General features: G+C 43.9%; 1 protein-coding gene across 7 annotated transcripts in view; it reads left to right on the top strand.

The window, feature by feature from the left end:
- The window catches only part of MYRIP (myosin VIIA and Rab interacting protein), a 155912-nt gene that overhangs the window by 111039 nt on the left and 27680 nt on the right, over positions 1-17193 (top strand). For all 7 annotated transcript variants that reach the window (XM_081882012.1, XM_081882016.1, XM_081882011.1 and 4 more), the window contains exons 5-8: positions 1224-1307; positions 2083-2180; positions 3290-3370; positions 5831-5983. In XM_081882012.1, the coding sequence (XP_081738138.1) occupies positions 1224-1307; positions 2083-2180; positions 3290-3370; positions 5831-5983 (416 nt within the window). The remainder of the gene's footprint in view (positions 1-1223; positions 1308-2082; positions 2181-3289; positions 3371-5830; positions 5984-17193) is intronic.

The raw sequence follows: 17193 nt of genomic DNA, 5'->3' as shown, positions 1-17193 counted from the left end.
TTGTGTCTGGATAGAGCCCCTTCCAGGAAAGTGATGAACAGAAAAGGACTCAAAGAGAAATAAAACATGAAAGTTTGAAATGATTTGGGGTGGTGGATGAGTATTCTTCTTTGGTCAGAGTAATTCAGAAACATCTAAATTGTACCAGCCTTCCTGTGTCCCAGTCTCACCCACCCCTACCACCACCCCATCACCTCCCCAAAACTTCCTTTCAGTATCCTGCTCACAAATCACTCTGAAAAATCCATGTGGATTTCAATCTCTGTGCCGCAGTACCTGCGCTGTATTCCTCCATGGAACTTGTATATCAATAAACTACGGTTATTTCTCTCTCTTGAGTCTGCTGGCTGCCTAACCACTCCTGATTCAAGCCACTGCCTGCAACAACAGTTTAGGTAGGGAGCTGCAGTTTGGGAAGAAGGGCTTGCAGGGGAAGAGCTACCTTCTCAGCCCAGGAACCAAGCCTGAGAGAGGAGGGGGCTTGAGCCAAGAGCTGCGCAAGGCTGCTTCTTAACTGCTTAGCATACTCTCCTCCTCTCCCATCAGGCATGATGGAAACGTTGCTACTAATTCTATTATAATGTCCGTGGCAGAAAACTGGCTTATTAACCATGCTGATAAAACATCATTTTACCCCTCAGGGTTTGTGAGAGCTTATATCGGTTTCAGAGAAACAACTCCTCTCTTTCTCTATCACTGGCAACTTATGTTTGTCTCTTTCCACTGTGACTGTGAGAAGTCCTCTTGTTCCATTTGATACAGAAGCAGGATTAATTTTCCTTTTCTTATACGAAATGATGCCCTTTGGAATCTGTGATCTATTTCAAGTCCAAAATGTCACATTCAAAGCAAGTCCTCGGCACTGGCATTCTGTGTGCAATCTCTGCTTATTGTTAACTTCATAGTTCTCTCTCTTACTCCAGCAGCCATTGTCTGAATCCAGGGATTAGCCAGGTGTGATAAATTTTTCTCCTCTGGAAAGAAATATTTTTGAAAAACGAAGCACAATAACTTCTTTTTTAAAAGGATTTATTTTTCAGCCACATGTCTTTTGTGTTAAGGATATTTCACTTCCCCCCTCCCCTGCTTGCTTGTTTTTGTAACGGTGGTGCATTTAGAAATAACGGCCACATTCTAGAGGGAAGCCTTTTCTTCTGAAGTTATATATGGCATTAGTGAATGGCAGTGACGGTGACGATGACAATGATGTTCTTTTTGAGTAGAAGCAGGAAGCTTCTGTGAGGGAACGATAGAAAATGAAGGAAGCATTTGTGGCAGTGACTCTACTTTCTACAGACAGACAGAAGGTAATTACGTTCAAAAGTGCATGTGTTTTACTATAACTAAATTGTTGCAAATTGAGTTACTGGATGAAATGACCTGGACCATAGATGGATTTCCTCCATATGATAATAGTGCTGAAAGATGAAAAAACTCCACACATCCTGTCTATTGTGCATTCATCCTGATATGCTTTCAGAGTATTTATACATCTTCACACCAATCTGTTCATCCCCCACTTTTCACCCCTCACCTTTCCTCGTCACTTTCCTAACTTTGTGTATCTTTAAGTATACTTCTTGCACTAGGGCAGGTGTGGGGAACCTCTGGCCCTCCAGCTGTTGCTGACCTGCAGCTCACATCAGTCCCAGCAAACATCAGCAATGGCCAGGGATGATGGGAGTTTTAGCTCAACAACAGTGTCCTACTGGCATATTTGTGGTATTCTATCCTCATATCTGTCTGTCATGTCTGTAACAGGGGTTTTGCCATATCCAACAGCCCTGCAGCTGGAGTAGCTCAGACGTGGCATTGCTCTTGTTATATATCATATGTAAAGTATTTATTTGCCTTCCTTTGTAGTCAATTGGAGTTATTTGCCCTGCAAGTAAATTCTACCTGAAACACAGTGCAGTCTTATCTGCACAGACTGATAATTTTTGGAAGGGAAATGGTGAATGGATGTATTTTCCCTAGAAAGAGAGGGGTTCTGGAAAACAAGCATTTCTTGCCACCACCCTACTTCACTGCTGTCCTCCGTTCCATAAATGCTAAACATGCTTTAATGCATTCTTTGCTTAGGACACAGCATGATGGACACCCTTGCTGTGGCCTTGCGTGTTGCAGAAGAAGCAATAGAAGAAGCTATTTCTAAGGCAGAGATGTACGGAGACAGCTTGGTAAGAATACTGTAATTACATTCATTATTTTGATAATGATATTTCCACCCTCCCCCCCAAAAAAGATAGCTCCTGCTTAATTAGCAGGAGCAGTGTAGTCAGAGAAGACTCTGATCTTCACCATCATAGGATATTTTATTGCATTATTTAAAAGCTCTGCAGTGTAGTTATATCCTCATTATTGCACCAAGAAGGGGACACAAGTAGCATTGTGGTCTAAACCACTGAGCCTCTGAGACTTGCTAATTCGAAGGTTGGTGGTTCGAATCCCTGCAACAGGGTAAGCTGTTGCTCTGTCCCTTGAAAGCACACCAGTGCAAGTAGATAAATAGGTACCACTGTGATGGGAAGGTAATGGCGTTTCTGTGCACTCTGGCACTCGTCGTTGTCCTCTATGTGCCAGAAGCAGTTTAGTCATGCTGTTCACATGATCTGGAAAGCTGTCTGTGGACAAACGCCGGCTCCCTCGACCTGAAAAGCAAGATGAGCGACATACCCCATAGTCGCCTTTGACTGGATTTATCCGTCCAGGGGTTCTTTACCTTTACCTTTTCTTATACCAGGAATGATGATAATAACTTACTTTTAAGTCTACCCCCCAACCTGCCCCCCAAGCAACAAATTACCGTCTACTGACAACTCTCCCAGCCAACACACCTCTTCAAGTGCCACCATAGGCAGCTTGGCTTGGCATGCCTTAGGCTTGCCTGAGTTCAGGAGATGGCAAAGGTGCTGGAGACTTTCCGCTGGCAACATTTCCTATTGCTTCTTTGGAGGGTTTGTGACTGGTTTGCCAAGTGATAGCATCATCTTCGATCAAACCAAAGGCTGATCTAGTCCGTTGTCATCTTTCCTGCGACACCTAGCCAGAAACATTTGGGAAGACCAGAGTATGAAAGCGGTCGTTCCACTCCCTGTAACCTTTCCAGAGGCTATTAAAATTAGTCCTCCTAAGTTCTAACCACACATAAATTAATGAAAGGAGCAAAATAGAAGGGCCATGGTGTTTCTGAGCTTTGTGAACAGCTGTCAGTTTTTTCTTCATTGGCATTCTGTGCATTTTTAGAGTTGCTTTATGCAGTCCTTACCCGTGCATGCCTTTTGTGCAGGACAAACAGAACGAAGCTTGTTACTTACGGGACCATAAGGAGGAGCTGATAGAAGAGCTTGCTACCACCATTGTCCAGAAGGTATGACTCAAGACTTCGCTACTAGGTGATTTGACTACTAGGAATGATAACGTATAGAAACATTTGAACAGTTATCGGAATGTTTGTAGAATTTTCTAGCCCTCGTGCCAGCATTTATTTTTTTTAAATGTAATCCTAGGCATGGAAGGTGGAAGTTTTCATCAGGGCAACAATGCATGGGGAAGTGAGTTTGACACTTGCCTCTTTAGCCATGATCCCAACAAAAAAGCACCCCACCTGTCTAAAGTTAGCTTAGGGGGGCTCCCATTGGCCCTAACTCTAGCTTTGTGGCAACTTTCATTAGGATCACAGCTTCAGAAAGAATGGTTAAGCTACACTTCCCACACGCTGGTGTCCCAGTGAAAACTGCCCCCACCCAACAGGTTGGATTACGTTTCTAAAAACCCCTAACATGGCTCCTAGCCATGCAATTAATGTAACTCATAATTTGATCCACAGTGGCAGAATACTTGGGACAAGTCTGCCTGAACACAGGCTGGAGCCCACTTGAAGACCTACTCTGTGGCAGTGCAGGCAGCAAAAACAAAAAACCCAACATTTTTCTCTGCCTCCATTGCATCAGCAAGCACCCATCCAGCAGAGCTGTTTTGAGTGGTCAGGGGTCTTTTATACTCTGGATGAGAAATGTGACTACTCAACAGCCCACTCTGAACAATTTGCTCAGCAATTTGCTGACAAAATCGCTCGGATCCATTCCGACTTGGATGTGATATTTGACGCTGGTCAAGTGGATGTAACTTTGGCCCCTGCTTGTCCCATGATAATGGATGGGTCTTTTCCCCCAATTTGCACAGCCCAAGGATGTGGACCAGATCCCTGGAAATATGAGAACTACCAAAGGCATGCTAGATCTTTGTCCTTCCTGGCTCATTAAAAAGGCCAGTGGGGGACTGGCTGAGTGGGTTAAGGGGTGGTCCATGCCTCCTTACAGCAAGGTAAGGTTCCAGCAAGCCATATGGTGGTTCTAGGAGTTGCTTTCCCTGTTGTAAGCCCAACTACTTAAAGCTGCAGTAGTCAGAATAAATAGAATTCTGATGCAACTCCATAGCTCTCTCTCCTCTAATGGAAATCCCCTTTACATAGTAAACTGCAGTGTAAAGAATAGCTTTTGCTCAGAACTTTACATGACTCAGAAGGAGGGGGTATGTTGCATTATTTGTTGGGCAAACAAGGGTTTTCCCCACCTTACCCCATTATTCTGCCCAATGGTATGGTGGTGGTGCTTGTGGGTTGTTGTTGTTTTTTGCACGAGTTGGTGTATCTATTTGATTACTTTCACTCCTGTGTTCTGACAGTAAAAAAACTATTTCCCTCTCTTGTCGTTTACATTGGGGACAACCAGTTTATTTTCGTACTGTAGGATCCCTCTGTTCGCTAGAACGTATTATTAGTTCAGAGTGTATTTTTCTGTGTTTCCCTAACCTCTTCATGGGCTGTTTGGTTCTATATATGAAATCAGTGCTGCATTGCAGTAAGGGCTTATAGCTGTGTAGATCAACATGCACTTGGATTTAGTAAGGCAGCATAAATGAAACCCAGTGAGAAATGTATCACTCAGCAGAGGGCTATGTCTCTTCGTTGCATGTGAAAACAAGTCTTCTCTTAACATGAGAAAGCATGGGGAAAATACCAGTTTCTTAAACTGCTTCTTCGTTCTCTTTCCCCAGGTGGCACCATGATCTCTATTAAATTGAAGTGCTTACGTATGCTAAGTTAGGGCTAGAGAAAAGCACTGAACATGCTGTGCTAATAGCCCTCCCTTATTTAGATCATTCACATAACTTAAGTACCTTTAATACTTCTTTAAAATGCCTCTACTAGATCTGTTTTAGTTGCTAAGGACTTGTCCACACTTCTGCTTGTCCTTCTTCTTTCTCCCAGGGAAATCCCTCTCTTTCCGGCTGAATTGGAGCAAACGTTAATTGGGTTTCACATGGATTGACGTTTTCTCCAATTCAGCAGTAAAGAGCAGGTTTTCCTGGGGAAAGCGGTTGGGCAAACGGAACCCAGACTTTCTAGGAATGGGACAAGTGTGGACAAGCCCTAAGACTGCATAGACATTGCACATAATGAGCACCTAATGTCTTAGCCCACTTCCTAAGTTTTGCTAATTCTCTATATGCACCGTGAGGTTAATTTCTAGAAGGATAAGATTTTTCAATGCAAATAGAAGTACTCGTGTGTGCCTGTGTCTGTGTGTACACACACCTTGTTGTTATAATTCACTCTTGGGCTTTTTATAAGTACAGTGAATTCAGATAACAGAACTGCACACAACCTGCCCAAACATCAACCTTTCGGGAGCTAGAGAAAAAGAAGAAGCCATGTTAAGGCTTCTGTCTCAAATCCTGATGACTCAGTCCCAAGTCAGTTTGGTATGGCTCCCGTGGCAATACCCTGCACTGAACCCTTCCTTGTTTCCTTTTCGATGTGCTGCAGATCATAAGGAAGCAGAAAACCAAACGTGAGCAGGTGGAAGCTGGTTTTGAATGGCCGCAGTCCAGGAGCAGCAGCGGCCTCACATCTGCTACTGTCTCAGATCAGAGCATGCTGACTTTCCCGGGGAGTCGCAGGGGATCGTACACATTATGGGTGAGCTACCAGATCTGACCCATCACACTTTCTTCAGCTGCTTGAAAACTGATACATAGGAAAAAGGAAGGTACATGGATGCTGGGATGTCAAGTAATATAACTATAGGAAGCTGGCATCCGAACTTAAGAGCTGTTTCATACAAAGGGTAGTGAACTGGGTCCTGATTTTGCTCATAAACCAAGTCAAACCACTGGAAACAACAGAATTGGACAGGAGTACTTAATAGCAAGGAAAGTCGGGCAGCATTGGAAGCCTTTGTGTTCATAGCTGAGGATATAGATTTTTACTGGCATCAAGCCTCAATTTGGCTTTGAGAACAGTGAGGCTTAGTGTAAAGCACTTCCACTTTGCAAGCTGATGTGTTGTTGCAGTCCCTTTTCTCAGAACTTAAGGTGTCAGTTCAACATTCAATTTAAAATGCTGGCTTTTAAAATTGCTTCTTTGCTGTCTTTCCCCAGGTAAATTTAACAGCCACTTATATATCATGTTATATTTAAGACTGTTCCCACATCCCCTGGGTTCTTTTCTCAGCATAAAGCCTTTATAGCCTGCTAGACTGTTGCAGAAAATCTGACAAACAGCAGTAAAGTGTGATGTGATGCAGGACTGGCAAGGGAAAAGCAAAATAAAAGGAAGTCTTTTGTGGTGTATTTTACGTTGACAAAAAATAATAATAATGACTGAATACTTTCACGGTTCCTCATGTTTATTTATAAATGACAAAATGTATAACCCATGTTTCCTTCTCCAAACTGAGATTGCAGGCGACTCTTTCTTCAGCAGAGCACAAGTTTGTCTTATAAACTGGTTATACCACAGCAATGCCACAGAACATGGTGCCCTATGTGGACATTTCAGTTACGTTATTATCACTAGCAGATAATTGTATAGACTCCGTTGAACATAGCAGGACCAAATTACAGCTGTTCTGATAACTTCTGCCTCTTTCAGCCATTCATGGCAGAGAGGGGTGAAAAGGAATCTCTCCGCAGAACGGAGAGACTGGTGGAAGAATTTTGGTAAAATGTTCATAGGGTGGATCAGAGGGCATTGAAGGCTTATCTTAAGAATAAATGTTAGGGGTGTGGGTGTTCTTTCTTTTCACTTTTTATAAAACTAGCATAGTGTAATGGTTCTAGGGGTTGCTCGTGCGTAAATCGGCGCCACGCTTGGCTGAGTTACCTGGGTGAACCCTTTCTGTCCGGACAGCCACTCGCCCGTGGCTGTCTCAATCGCTGGCAGAATCCGTGAGTGGGCGTTTCTTGAACTTCTTCCAGCAAAGAAGCTCTTTGACGCCTAGTCTCCGCCTACTCTCCCTGCACGGAAGCCTTCTGCGCAGGGAGGGTGTGGGCAGCAGAGGACCCGTGCTCTCCCCGCTGGTCTCCTGCGAGGAGTCATGGAGCCACCTCGCCAATTCCCCCATTTGCCCCCCTTCTCCACTAGTGTTACGCTGATTTCCTTCCCCAGAAGATGGGCTGCTTCTCTCCCTTTCGGTACGCGCTCTCCGGAATCCCTCTGGAGCCCTCCCTCTCCCTCTGGCTCCAATGGCAGTTGACACATAGGAACATGAGAAGTGCTCTGCTGGCCCAAAGTCCATCTAGTCCAGTATCATGTTCTCACAGTGTCTAAGCAAGTGCTTGCGGGAAGCCCACAAACAGCATAGGGGTATGACAAAAGTCTCCCCACTTGTGATTTCAAGCAAAAGATCCTAAGCATATGGTTTTTCTCATGTAAATGGGACTTACTTCCACATAGTTCTACAGAACTTTGTTCCGTGCATGTGGATTTGCACGTTCGATGGAGACCGTTTATTCCTTCTGTCTAGAACCCTCTTGTTAAGTAGCCCATGGTATAAATGTTATGTGGGATAGCTCAGTTGGTTGGACATCTGGAGCTCAGGATTGAGGGTTTGAGCCCCACTTTGGGCAAAACAATCCCTGCATTGCAAGTCGTTGGACTAGATGACCACCATAGTCCCTGCCAGCTGTACAGTTCCATAAGGAGAGAAATAAAAAGAGCAAGTGTAATATCTGAATGCTGCAGCGAGGCTCCTCACGGGGTCTCTGCCGTGGGAGCATATTCACCCAGTGCTTTTCAAGCTGCACTGGCTCCCGGTGGAGTACAGGGTCAGATTTAAGGTGCTGCTTTTGACCTTTAAAGCCCTTCACGGCCTAGGACCCTCGTACCTACGGGACCGCCTCTCCCGGTATGCCCCACGGAGAGCCTCAAGGTTCATAAATAGCAACACCCTAGTGGTCCCAGGCCCTAAGGAAGTTAGATTGGCTTCAACCAGAGCCAGGGCCTTTTCAACTCTGGCTCCGGCCTGGTGGAACTCTCTGCCTCATGAGACCAGGGCCCTGCAGGATCTGATTTCTTTCCGCAGGGCCTGTAAGACAGAGTTGTTCCGCCTGGCCTTTGGCTTGGAGCCAATTTGATTCCCTCCCCCCCCCCTCTCTCTCTCTCTCTCTTTTTTTCTTTTCTTTTCCTTCTCCTCCTGCGACAAGGCTACATTTTAATATTTTAATGTTCCATTATTTTAATGTTGTATTTTATTTTTGTTTTTAAGTGGTAATCATTCTTCTTGTTTTTATTATTGTTTGTAAGCCGCTCTGAGCCCGGCCTTGGCTGGGGAGGGCGGGGTATAAATAAAAAATTATTATTATTATTATTATTATTATTATCATTTAGTGGTAAAATGGCAGACCTAGGACCTGAGAAATCAGGGTTTAAATCCCCACTCAGTCATGAAGTTCACTGGGTGACCTTGGGTTTGTCAGTGCCTCTCAGCATAACCTACCTTACAGCGCTGTTGTAGAGATTGAATTAAGAGTGAGTGAATGATGTATACCACCTTGAGGCCCCCCCCCCCTTTCCCTTTTTTGCTCCACTGCTTTCCTCAGGAAAACTCGCTCTGAATCGGAACAAATGGCAATTTGGATTTCCTGTGGATTGCTGTTTGCTCCGATTCAGCAGTATAGAACAGGTTTTCACAGGGAAAGTGTCGTGTGGGGTGGGGGAAAGTATGCATCTGTGTCTAGGAATGCGGCACAAAAGGAAGTCTGAATGAGCCCTTAAACCAGGGTTTCCCAAACTTGGGTCTCCAGTTGTTTTTGGACTACAACTCCCATCATCCCTGACCACTGGTCCTGCTAGCTAGGGATGATGGGAGTTGTAGTCCAAAAATAGCTGGAGACCCAAGTTTGAGAAACACTGCCTTAGACGCAACAGCGAATGGAAAGCCAGAAGGTTGTGAAATGGCAGGAACATGGCAGAGAAAAATCACTGATCTGCAGGGAAAGCCTTGATCTTCATAGGCCAAAAGAAGAAACAAGGCATGTTGTCAGTTTCTCCTACTCAAGCTTCAGTGTGTATTTATTTATTTCCGTGAAACAGCATGTTATCTCCACTCATTGTCAGAGATCTTAAAACTTTTAAGGCTTAATTAAAAATCTGTGATGACTGGAGCCTGCTGTACTGAAGTATTTAGCAAGGTATTTTTAGTTTGGTGCATTTGTGCGGTTGTTCACATAAAAGCATTTGTTATTTTTTAAAAAGGAAGCCTATAGGCTTTTTCTGTCAAAGAAGCAGGGAATATGCTCTGATTAGCTGTGATGGGTGCTGTTCTTAGTGCAACACATCAGCAAGACTGGAAAGTGAAGGACTTTTAAAAGCACAGCTGAGGACAGCAAGTGAGGCAACAAAAGCAAACCTAGTATTGTTAACAAGGGAAGTGCTGATTGGAAGGATGTGCCGAGCTGGTGTGTGATATCTACCATATTTTTTGCTCTATAAGACTCACTTTTTCCCTCCTAAAAAGTAAGGGGAAATGTATGTGCGTCTTATGGAGCGAATGCGGGCTGCGCAGCTATCCCAGAAGCCAGAACAGCAAGAGAGATTGCTGCTTTCACTGCACAGCGATCCCTCTTGCTGTTCTGGCTTCTGAGATTCAGATTTTTTTTTCTTGTTTTCCTCCTCCAAAAACTAGGTGCGTCTTGTGGTCTGGTGCGTCTTGTAGAGCGAAAAATACGGTAGTTTCACTGGAGCAATAGGTCAAGTTTTGGCCTGCTTATAAAGGTGGTACTCCAGTGAACACCTGGTGACAACTTCTTTCTGTGAAGATGGTATACTTTTATGACTGAGATCAAGTGATCTTAACATCTGTCTTGCCAACCGTGGAGCATCCAATTCTTCTGGATTCACTAGCTCAGTCATTATTCCAAATTTTAATTGCCCCATTTACCACTGCAAAATAATTTCAATAACACAATTCCTCGGTGTTTTGCAAAGCATAACTAATCATCATTAAGAAGCACTTAGCAGTCTTCTGTTGAGAGAGGTTATGTACATAGGTATAAAATGTTGCACACTATTCGCACTGAGAAGTCAGTCCTCTTCAAAACACTCTGCCAATTAAAGCGTCAAATGTGCTGTTCAGAAATGGAAAACTCCCCAATAAGCCTGCATTTAATTCTGCCCTTGCATCACAATCCACAAATGAGTTCAGCCGAACTACTTGGTTTTAAGCTGATTAATGTCAACAGAGAAGTAGGCTTAAACATCAGCTTAGTTTAATTGCAGGGTGCTCAGATACATTATAGTACATGGGTTTATTGGGGGGCAGGATTTAAAATTAAGCAAATAAGCATTTTCAGATTTGAGTTGTAATACCATATGCATGAGATATTATATTATGCAGAAGAACACCTGTCCACCTGCATTTAAAAGCAGAGACCAGACCTGAAGCAGACGCTTGTCCATAAACAATGTATTCGTTCCACACATTTATTTTCAATTGGGAACATACCATTAGATTTTTTTCATGAATAATTTTTAGCTTACAAATAAGTACATGCTGAGTTCATTACCAGAACTTTATTAGCATTTGATGTTCAAGCTATATTCATTAGCTGTGACTTCACACATAGGCTCCAGTGCTTCTAACCCTGACATCGCACACTTACTTAGCATGAAAAATTCTGTTGAGTAATAGGTTCATTTACATTAATGGCTATTTTAGTGCCATTGACTATGGAACAGAAACAAATATTCACAGCAAAGCCTGAATTCACAATGTGCATGCTGTGCATTCAGATGTGAATATTTGTAAATAGAAAGTGATATTTCAGTTATATATGCACATTTTAAAAGCATGATTAGTTTCAGCCTTGCTTGGTTTCCATGGAATTAGAATTTTAACGGATGAGATTAAAAGTGGATAAAATGCGGCAAATATGTTGCTATTAAAATGTATGAAAATAAAATGTTTATGCCACGTTGAGCTCCTTGGAGGAAACCTGCGATATAAATGCAATATTTTAGTACAGCATTCCAGGCTATTAATTTTTTAACTGATCTATTTACACTAATGCTAAACATTGCTGCCACAGAGTTTATAGTTATAGAAAAAGTTTTTTTTTAGAAAGAGTATTCTCTAGAAAGGAGGGCTAAACTGCTGCCTGGGAAATTGTTCTTCAGATCTCTTCTCTTCAATGGAGTCTTCTTCTATAACATTTTCTGTGTCAGAATAGAATGTATTTTGAAATACTTGAAATCAATATCATTTGGGCTGCAAAGACATAGATCATGAAGAAATGGAATGTATCGTCCGCCTCATCCATGCAGTGTGCATTTCATCATTGCCCCAACTCATGCTTTTATTAACAGGGAGATTCATGTGTCTGGGGGCGGAGCTAGTTTTTCCTAAACCACTGAGCCTCTTGGGCTTGCCAATCAGAAGGTTGGCAGTTTGAATACCCACAATGGAGTGAGCTCCCATTGCTCTGTCCCAGCTCCTGCCAACCTAGCAGTTTGAAAGCACGCCAGTGCATGTAGATAAATAGGTACCACTGCGGTGGGAAGGTAGCTGGTGTTTCTGTGCACTCTGGCACTCATCATGATCCTCCATGTGGCAGTAGCGGTTTAGTCATGCTGGTCACATGACCCAGAAAGCTGTCTGTGGACAGATGCCGGTTCCCTCGGCCTGAAAGCAAGATGAGCGCTGCATAGTCACCTCTGACTGGACTTAACCGTCCAGGGGTCCTTTACCTTTACCTTTTTACCTAGTCTCTCCTGCTTTCCTCATAGAAAAAGTGATGCATACATGGGGCTGGATTCAGAGTAAGTTGAGTTTAAGTCTCATCACAATCAAATAATTTGAAGTCCAATGTATTTCAGTGGAAGCTAAGTTGAACTATCAGTCTGTGCCAAAGTGTTTACTCAAAGCTAGGAGGGTTCTACGTTCTTGTATTTAAGAGGAATTGCTCATGTTTAACAGTAAAACAGGAAACATATTGCTAAATTTTACCAAAAGAAAAGTACTGATAATAATACATTAGATGTGCAAAACGAATTTCGCTCTAATAGCATCATGTTAAGCATGTGCCACTTTGTAATTATATGCATTTGGAGTATCTTGTACCTGTTTAATGAGCTAAAAATATATTGCCTGATTGCCTTGTTGGAAGTCAGATTCAAGTACTGAGATGAGAAACATTTATTGCAGAGGTAGCTAAAGTGATATCCTCAATATTTACTATCATTATTATTAAAGATGTTGTTAGACTGCAGCTGCCATCAGCCCCTGCCAGCTTTTAGGTACAATGATTCATATTAAAATATGCTACAAGTGCCTGGAAGTATCCTTCAACGTTCATTTTCAGTACCCATAATTTTTGCAGTCATTTAGACCTAGGGTAGTCCTTCTCTGTCTGAAGCCCTCAGTTCTCTTTAGGGGGCAGTGGTGCTATTGATGATTCTCTAATGGAGCTGTGTCATGGTCCAGGACAAAGTTCTAGCCACTTCTCAGTCACTAGAGCACGAGACTCTTAGTCTCAGGGTCGTGGGTTTGAGCCCCATGTTGGGCAAAAGAAGAGACTGGGCTGAATAACCCTCAGGTTCCCTTCCAAGGCTATGATTCTATGTACTAGTGTACTGATGAATTTTCAGGAGGACTGAATGCAAGATTGGAGAAATGAGAATGAGAGCGAAACCAGAATAGATAATCCATTCCTAAAAGGTAAAGGTAAAGGAAACCCTGACCATTAGGTCCATTCGTGACCGACTCTGGGGTTGCAGCGCTCATCTCGCTTTATTGGCCGAGGGAGCCGGCGTACAGCTTCCAGGTCATGTGGCCAGCATGACTAAGCTGCTTCTGGCGAACCAGAGCAGTGCATGGAAATGCCGTTTACCTTCCTGCTGCAGTGGTACCAATTTATCTACTTGCACTTTGACGTGTTTTCAAACTGCTAGATTGGCAGGAGCAGGGACTGAGCAACGGGAGCTCACTCTGTCACAGGGATTCGAACCGCTGGCCTTCCTATCAGCAAGCCCTAGGCTCTGTGGTTTAAACCACAGCGCCACCCGCGTCCCATTCCATTCCTAGCAGTAGTCAAATGCACAAATGGTTGCCTAATAATGTTTGTCTACTTGTTTCACCTTATTTTCGTCTAGCAATACTCAAAATATTTTTACTTTCTTTTTCTTTTTTGTCTTGGGCAGGTCCACTGTGACACGGCTGGCATAGATTATAAATAGCTTGCATGGCTGGGTGGGGAGGAAAGTAATTTATTTGCTTCTGCTGCCACCTGCTGAGGTAGCTTTTCACTGCAATGAACACTGAAATAAATGAATTGAGAGGAAATTGTTTGCAGAGTAGTTTGTGGGTAGATAATACCGTATTTTTTGCTCTATAACATGCACCCGACCATAACACGCACGTAGTTTTTAGAGGAGGAAAACAAGAAAAAAAATATTCTAAACGAAACAGTGGATGTATGTTTTTGTGGTTCATGCTGTGGCCACAGACATGTGATCTGACAGTGAGTTTGGAGTAGCCCAATGCAAAAATCCTGAGGATCCATGTAGATCCATGCTTTGTAACCACGTTTTTGCACCACTGCGGCCCCAGGCAACAGTGGGTGCATAATTTTTTTGGTGCAGGCTGTAGCCATGGATATGCTATGTGATCTGATGGTGAATTTGGGGTGACCCGGTGCAAAAATCCTGAGGATCCATGTGGATCCGTGCTTTGTAACCACGTTTTAAGTGGGGAGGGAAGGAAAAGCACTCAAGGGACAAGGAACACGCGTGGGGTGGAGAAGGATGCTGCTAATAATGCAGAAGAGGTGTATAAGGGGAGAAGGCTCCTCTCCCGCTTTGCTCCTTTAAAGAAGCAGGCTCTCTGTCCCTCTCTCCTCCCCACTCAGCGGCTCTTCTCCCGCTTTGCTGTTTCAAAGCGAGCCACGGAGGAGGGAAGGAAGGGGAACCATGGATCCTCTGCTCACGACTGCAGCAGATCCCCCCCGCCACCCGTAGGCATTCCCTCCATAACACGCACAGACATTTCCCCTTACTTTCTAGGAGGAAAAAAGTGAGTGTTATGGTGCAAAAAATACGGTACTTTAGTTTCCTTACAAATTTAGAAAATATTTTCTGCAGATATATAAGTAATCTACTTCCTGACTTTTAAAAAATATCTTAAATTGTAATTCTGCCAAGAATACTGCAGATATAGCAGTAGTTGTTTTTTTTTTTTTTTTTGGCTGAAACAGACAAACATACTGCATCTTACAGTTTGTTATATAAACTATAAAGAGGCTGTGGTTTAGACTGATCTTCAGATAATCTGTTTTTACTAGATCTTTATTGCACTATGTAGACTTTTATTTGCTTGAAACAATTTTCAAACAACAGGCAAGTAGAATAGGCAAGGAATGTGCCCCTCCCCTCTAGCAGCCTCCCATCACCCCCTTAAAGTCTGTTCCGAAAGGTTGAGGAATAACATGGCAGATAGTGCAGGAAGCTTGTTGGGAGGGGTTGAATTGGCAAAAATAGCCTCCCGCCCCATTCTACCTATGGGAGTCTCTGCTAGATCGTAGAGTCTTCGGCCAGCAGAGGGACACCATTGGATAAAATCCATGATATATACTCAAAACTGGTCAAAAATATTTTTGAAGAGAAGCAGGCACACTGGGACCTCAAAATAAATGCTTAATTGTTTTCCCCTGCTGCCAGCTGATGGAGGCCTAATTTTAGCATTAGCTTTTCAGCGCCAGCCATCCTAATACCTTATGTTTCAAGCTTAACATTGCCTGTGGGTTACGTATTCTGTGAGGGCACAGAAAATCCCATGCGGGTTTAGCTGGCTCAAGTTGCAACCTTCTCTGGAGGGCTGCAGAATGAGGTGCAGTGGAGATAATGTTAACTGGCATTTCCCAAATGCAGCATTTAATTGCGCAAGAGCAGCTTCAATTGGCCCGCGCTTTACATTAGGTCACCTGGAGGCAATTTGCTCATGATTGTGTGGCCTCTGGCTATCCAGTGTGTCAGAACTAATAGAAATGTATCTCGGTTACCCTCCAACAATCATTAACCTTTGTTTCTTTCAAGTTCATCTACTGTCACTATTCACCAACTGCATTTCTGCAGATGTCTTGTAGCTGCCCCAAGCAATCAGGTATCTCTGCAGGGGCCATAGCCACTGGGTGTGTGTGTGTGTGTGTGTGTGTGTGTGTGGTGTCATTGGAGAATCAGTCTCTCCCAATATTACCCTATGCTTCTTTCCAAAGTGTTCAATTTTAATTAAACAGTGTCTCTGTTCTTTTGGGATGCGGGTGGCGCTGTGGGTTAAACCACAGAGCCTAGGATTTGCTGATCAGAAGGTCGGCGGTTCGAATCCCCGCGACGGGGTGAGCTCCTGTTGCTCGGTCCCCACTCCTGCCAACCTAGCAGTTCGAAAGCAAGTCAAAGTGCAAGTAGATAAATAGGTACCGCTCTGGCGGGAAGGTAAACAGTGTTTCCGTGCAATGCTCTGGTTCGCCAGAAGCGGCTTAGTCATGCTGGCCACATGACCCGGAAGCTGTACACCAGCTCCCTCAGCCAGTAAGGCAAGATGAGTGCCACAACCCCAGAGTCGGTCACGACTGGACCTAATGGTCAGGGGTCCCTTTACCTTTTACCTGTTCTTTTACAGAGGCAGAGGCATTGTTAACGGGAAATGTTATTCAGTAGCTCAGCAAGAACTAACTTCAATGTCAAATGTAACTTTATGCTATCAAAATTGATTAACTTTATTACAGTGCTTTATTGGGTTTAGATATTATATTTATTACTGGTTGTTTTGTTGTTGTTGTTGACTTAACCAAAGCTCACCATTGCCACTACTACCAAAATGTAGCTTTATCACTTTCCCCGCCATTTTTCCGCAAACTTATCCTGTGATCCTGTACGTGGTTAAAGGTAAAGGTAAAGGTACCCCTGCCCGTACGGGCCAGTCGTGACCTACTCTAGGGTTGTGTGCTCATCTCGCTCAAGAGGCCAGGAGCCGGTGCCCTCCGAAGACACTTCCGGGTCACGTGGCCAGCGTGACAAAGCTGCAACTGGTGAGCCAGCACCAGTGCCGCACACGGAAACGCCATTTACCTTCCCGCTATAAAGCGGTACCTATTTATCTACTTGCACTTAGGGGGGCTTTCGAACTGCTAGGTGGGCAGCAGCTGGGACCGAACAACGGGAGCTCACCCCGCCGCGGGGATTCGAACTGCCAACCTTACGATCAGCATGTCCTAGGCACTGAGGTTTTACCCACAGCGCCACCCGCGTCCCGGGTCCCTGTGCATGGTTACTCAGAAGTAGTTGTCACTAAGTTCAATGAAACTTACTCCCAGCTGTGCACATATAAAATTTCAGGTATACTTAAGGGATAAGTTTGACCTACCACAAAATGTTGCAGTGGAGGGGTGTTCCCTGTTCAGAGTTCTAGCCACTCCAGTCCATTAATCCCCCCCGCCCGCCCCCTGTCGTCTGATAACAGAAAGCCTGCAACATACACAGGGGTTAAGTTTCAGGGAATCATGCTTAAAGCCAAAATTGTGTATGGTCAAAACCCACTTGGTTCAATGGCCGGTGGGATTGGCAACAACATTCCCCCACCGCCCAAGATAAAATTTGAAAATATGCGTAGGTTCCTCAATGAGCAAACCACCCATTGAATGAGAGCTTCAGATAGTCTTCTGGGCAGAATGAAAGTAATTAGCGGTTAACTGCCTCACACTAAATGATTGTCTGAATAACACTTCGAAATAACCGAACCCCCTGCGCTGACAGCAAAAGAGCACTCTCAGAAGTCAAATGTAGCTAAATGCCTACCTTTTAAGAGGTCTGAATGTCTCAAGCTATAATGCCTCTCTAGCAGATTCAGCCCTTTCCCC

This window comes from Podarcis erhardii (genome assembly GCF_964252035.2).
Source record: "Podarcis erhardii genome assembly, chromosome: 12".
Lineage (NCBI taxonomy): Eukaryota > Metazoa > Chordata > Lepidosauria > Squamata > Lacertidae > Podarcis > Podarcis erhardii.
The sequence above is the reverse complement of the archived record's forward strand: the minus strand, read 5'-3'. Positions and strand labels throughout refer to the sequence as shown.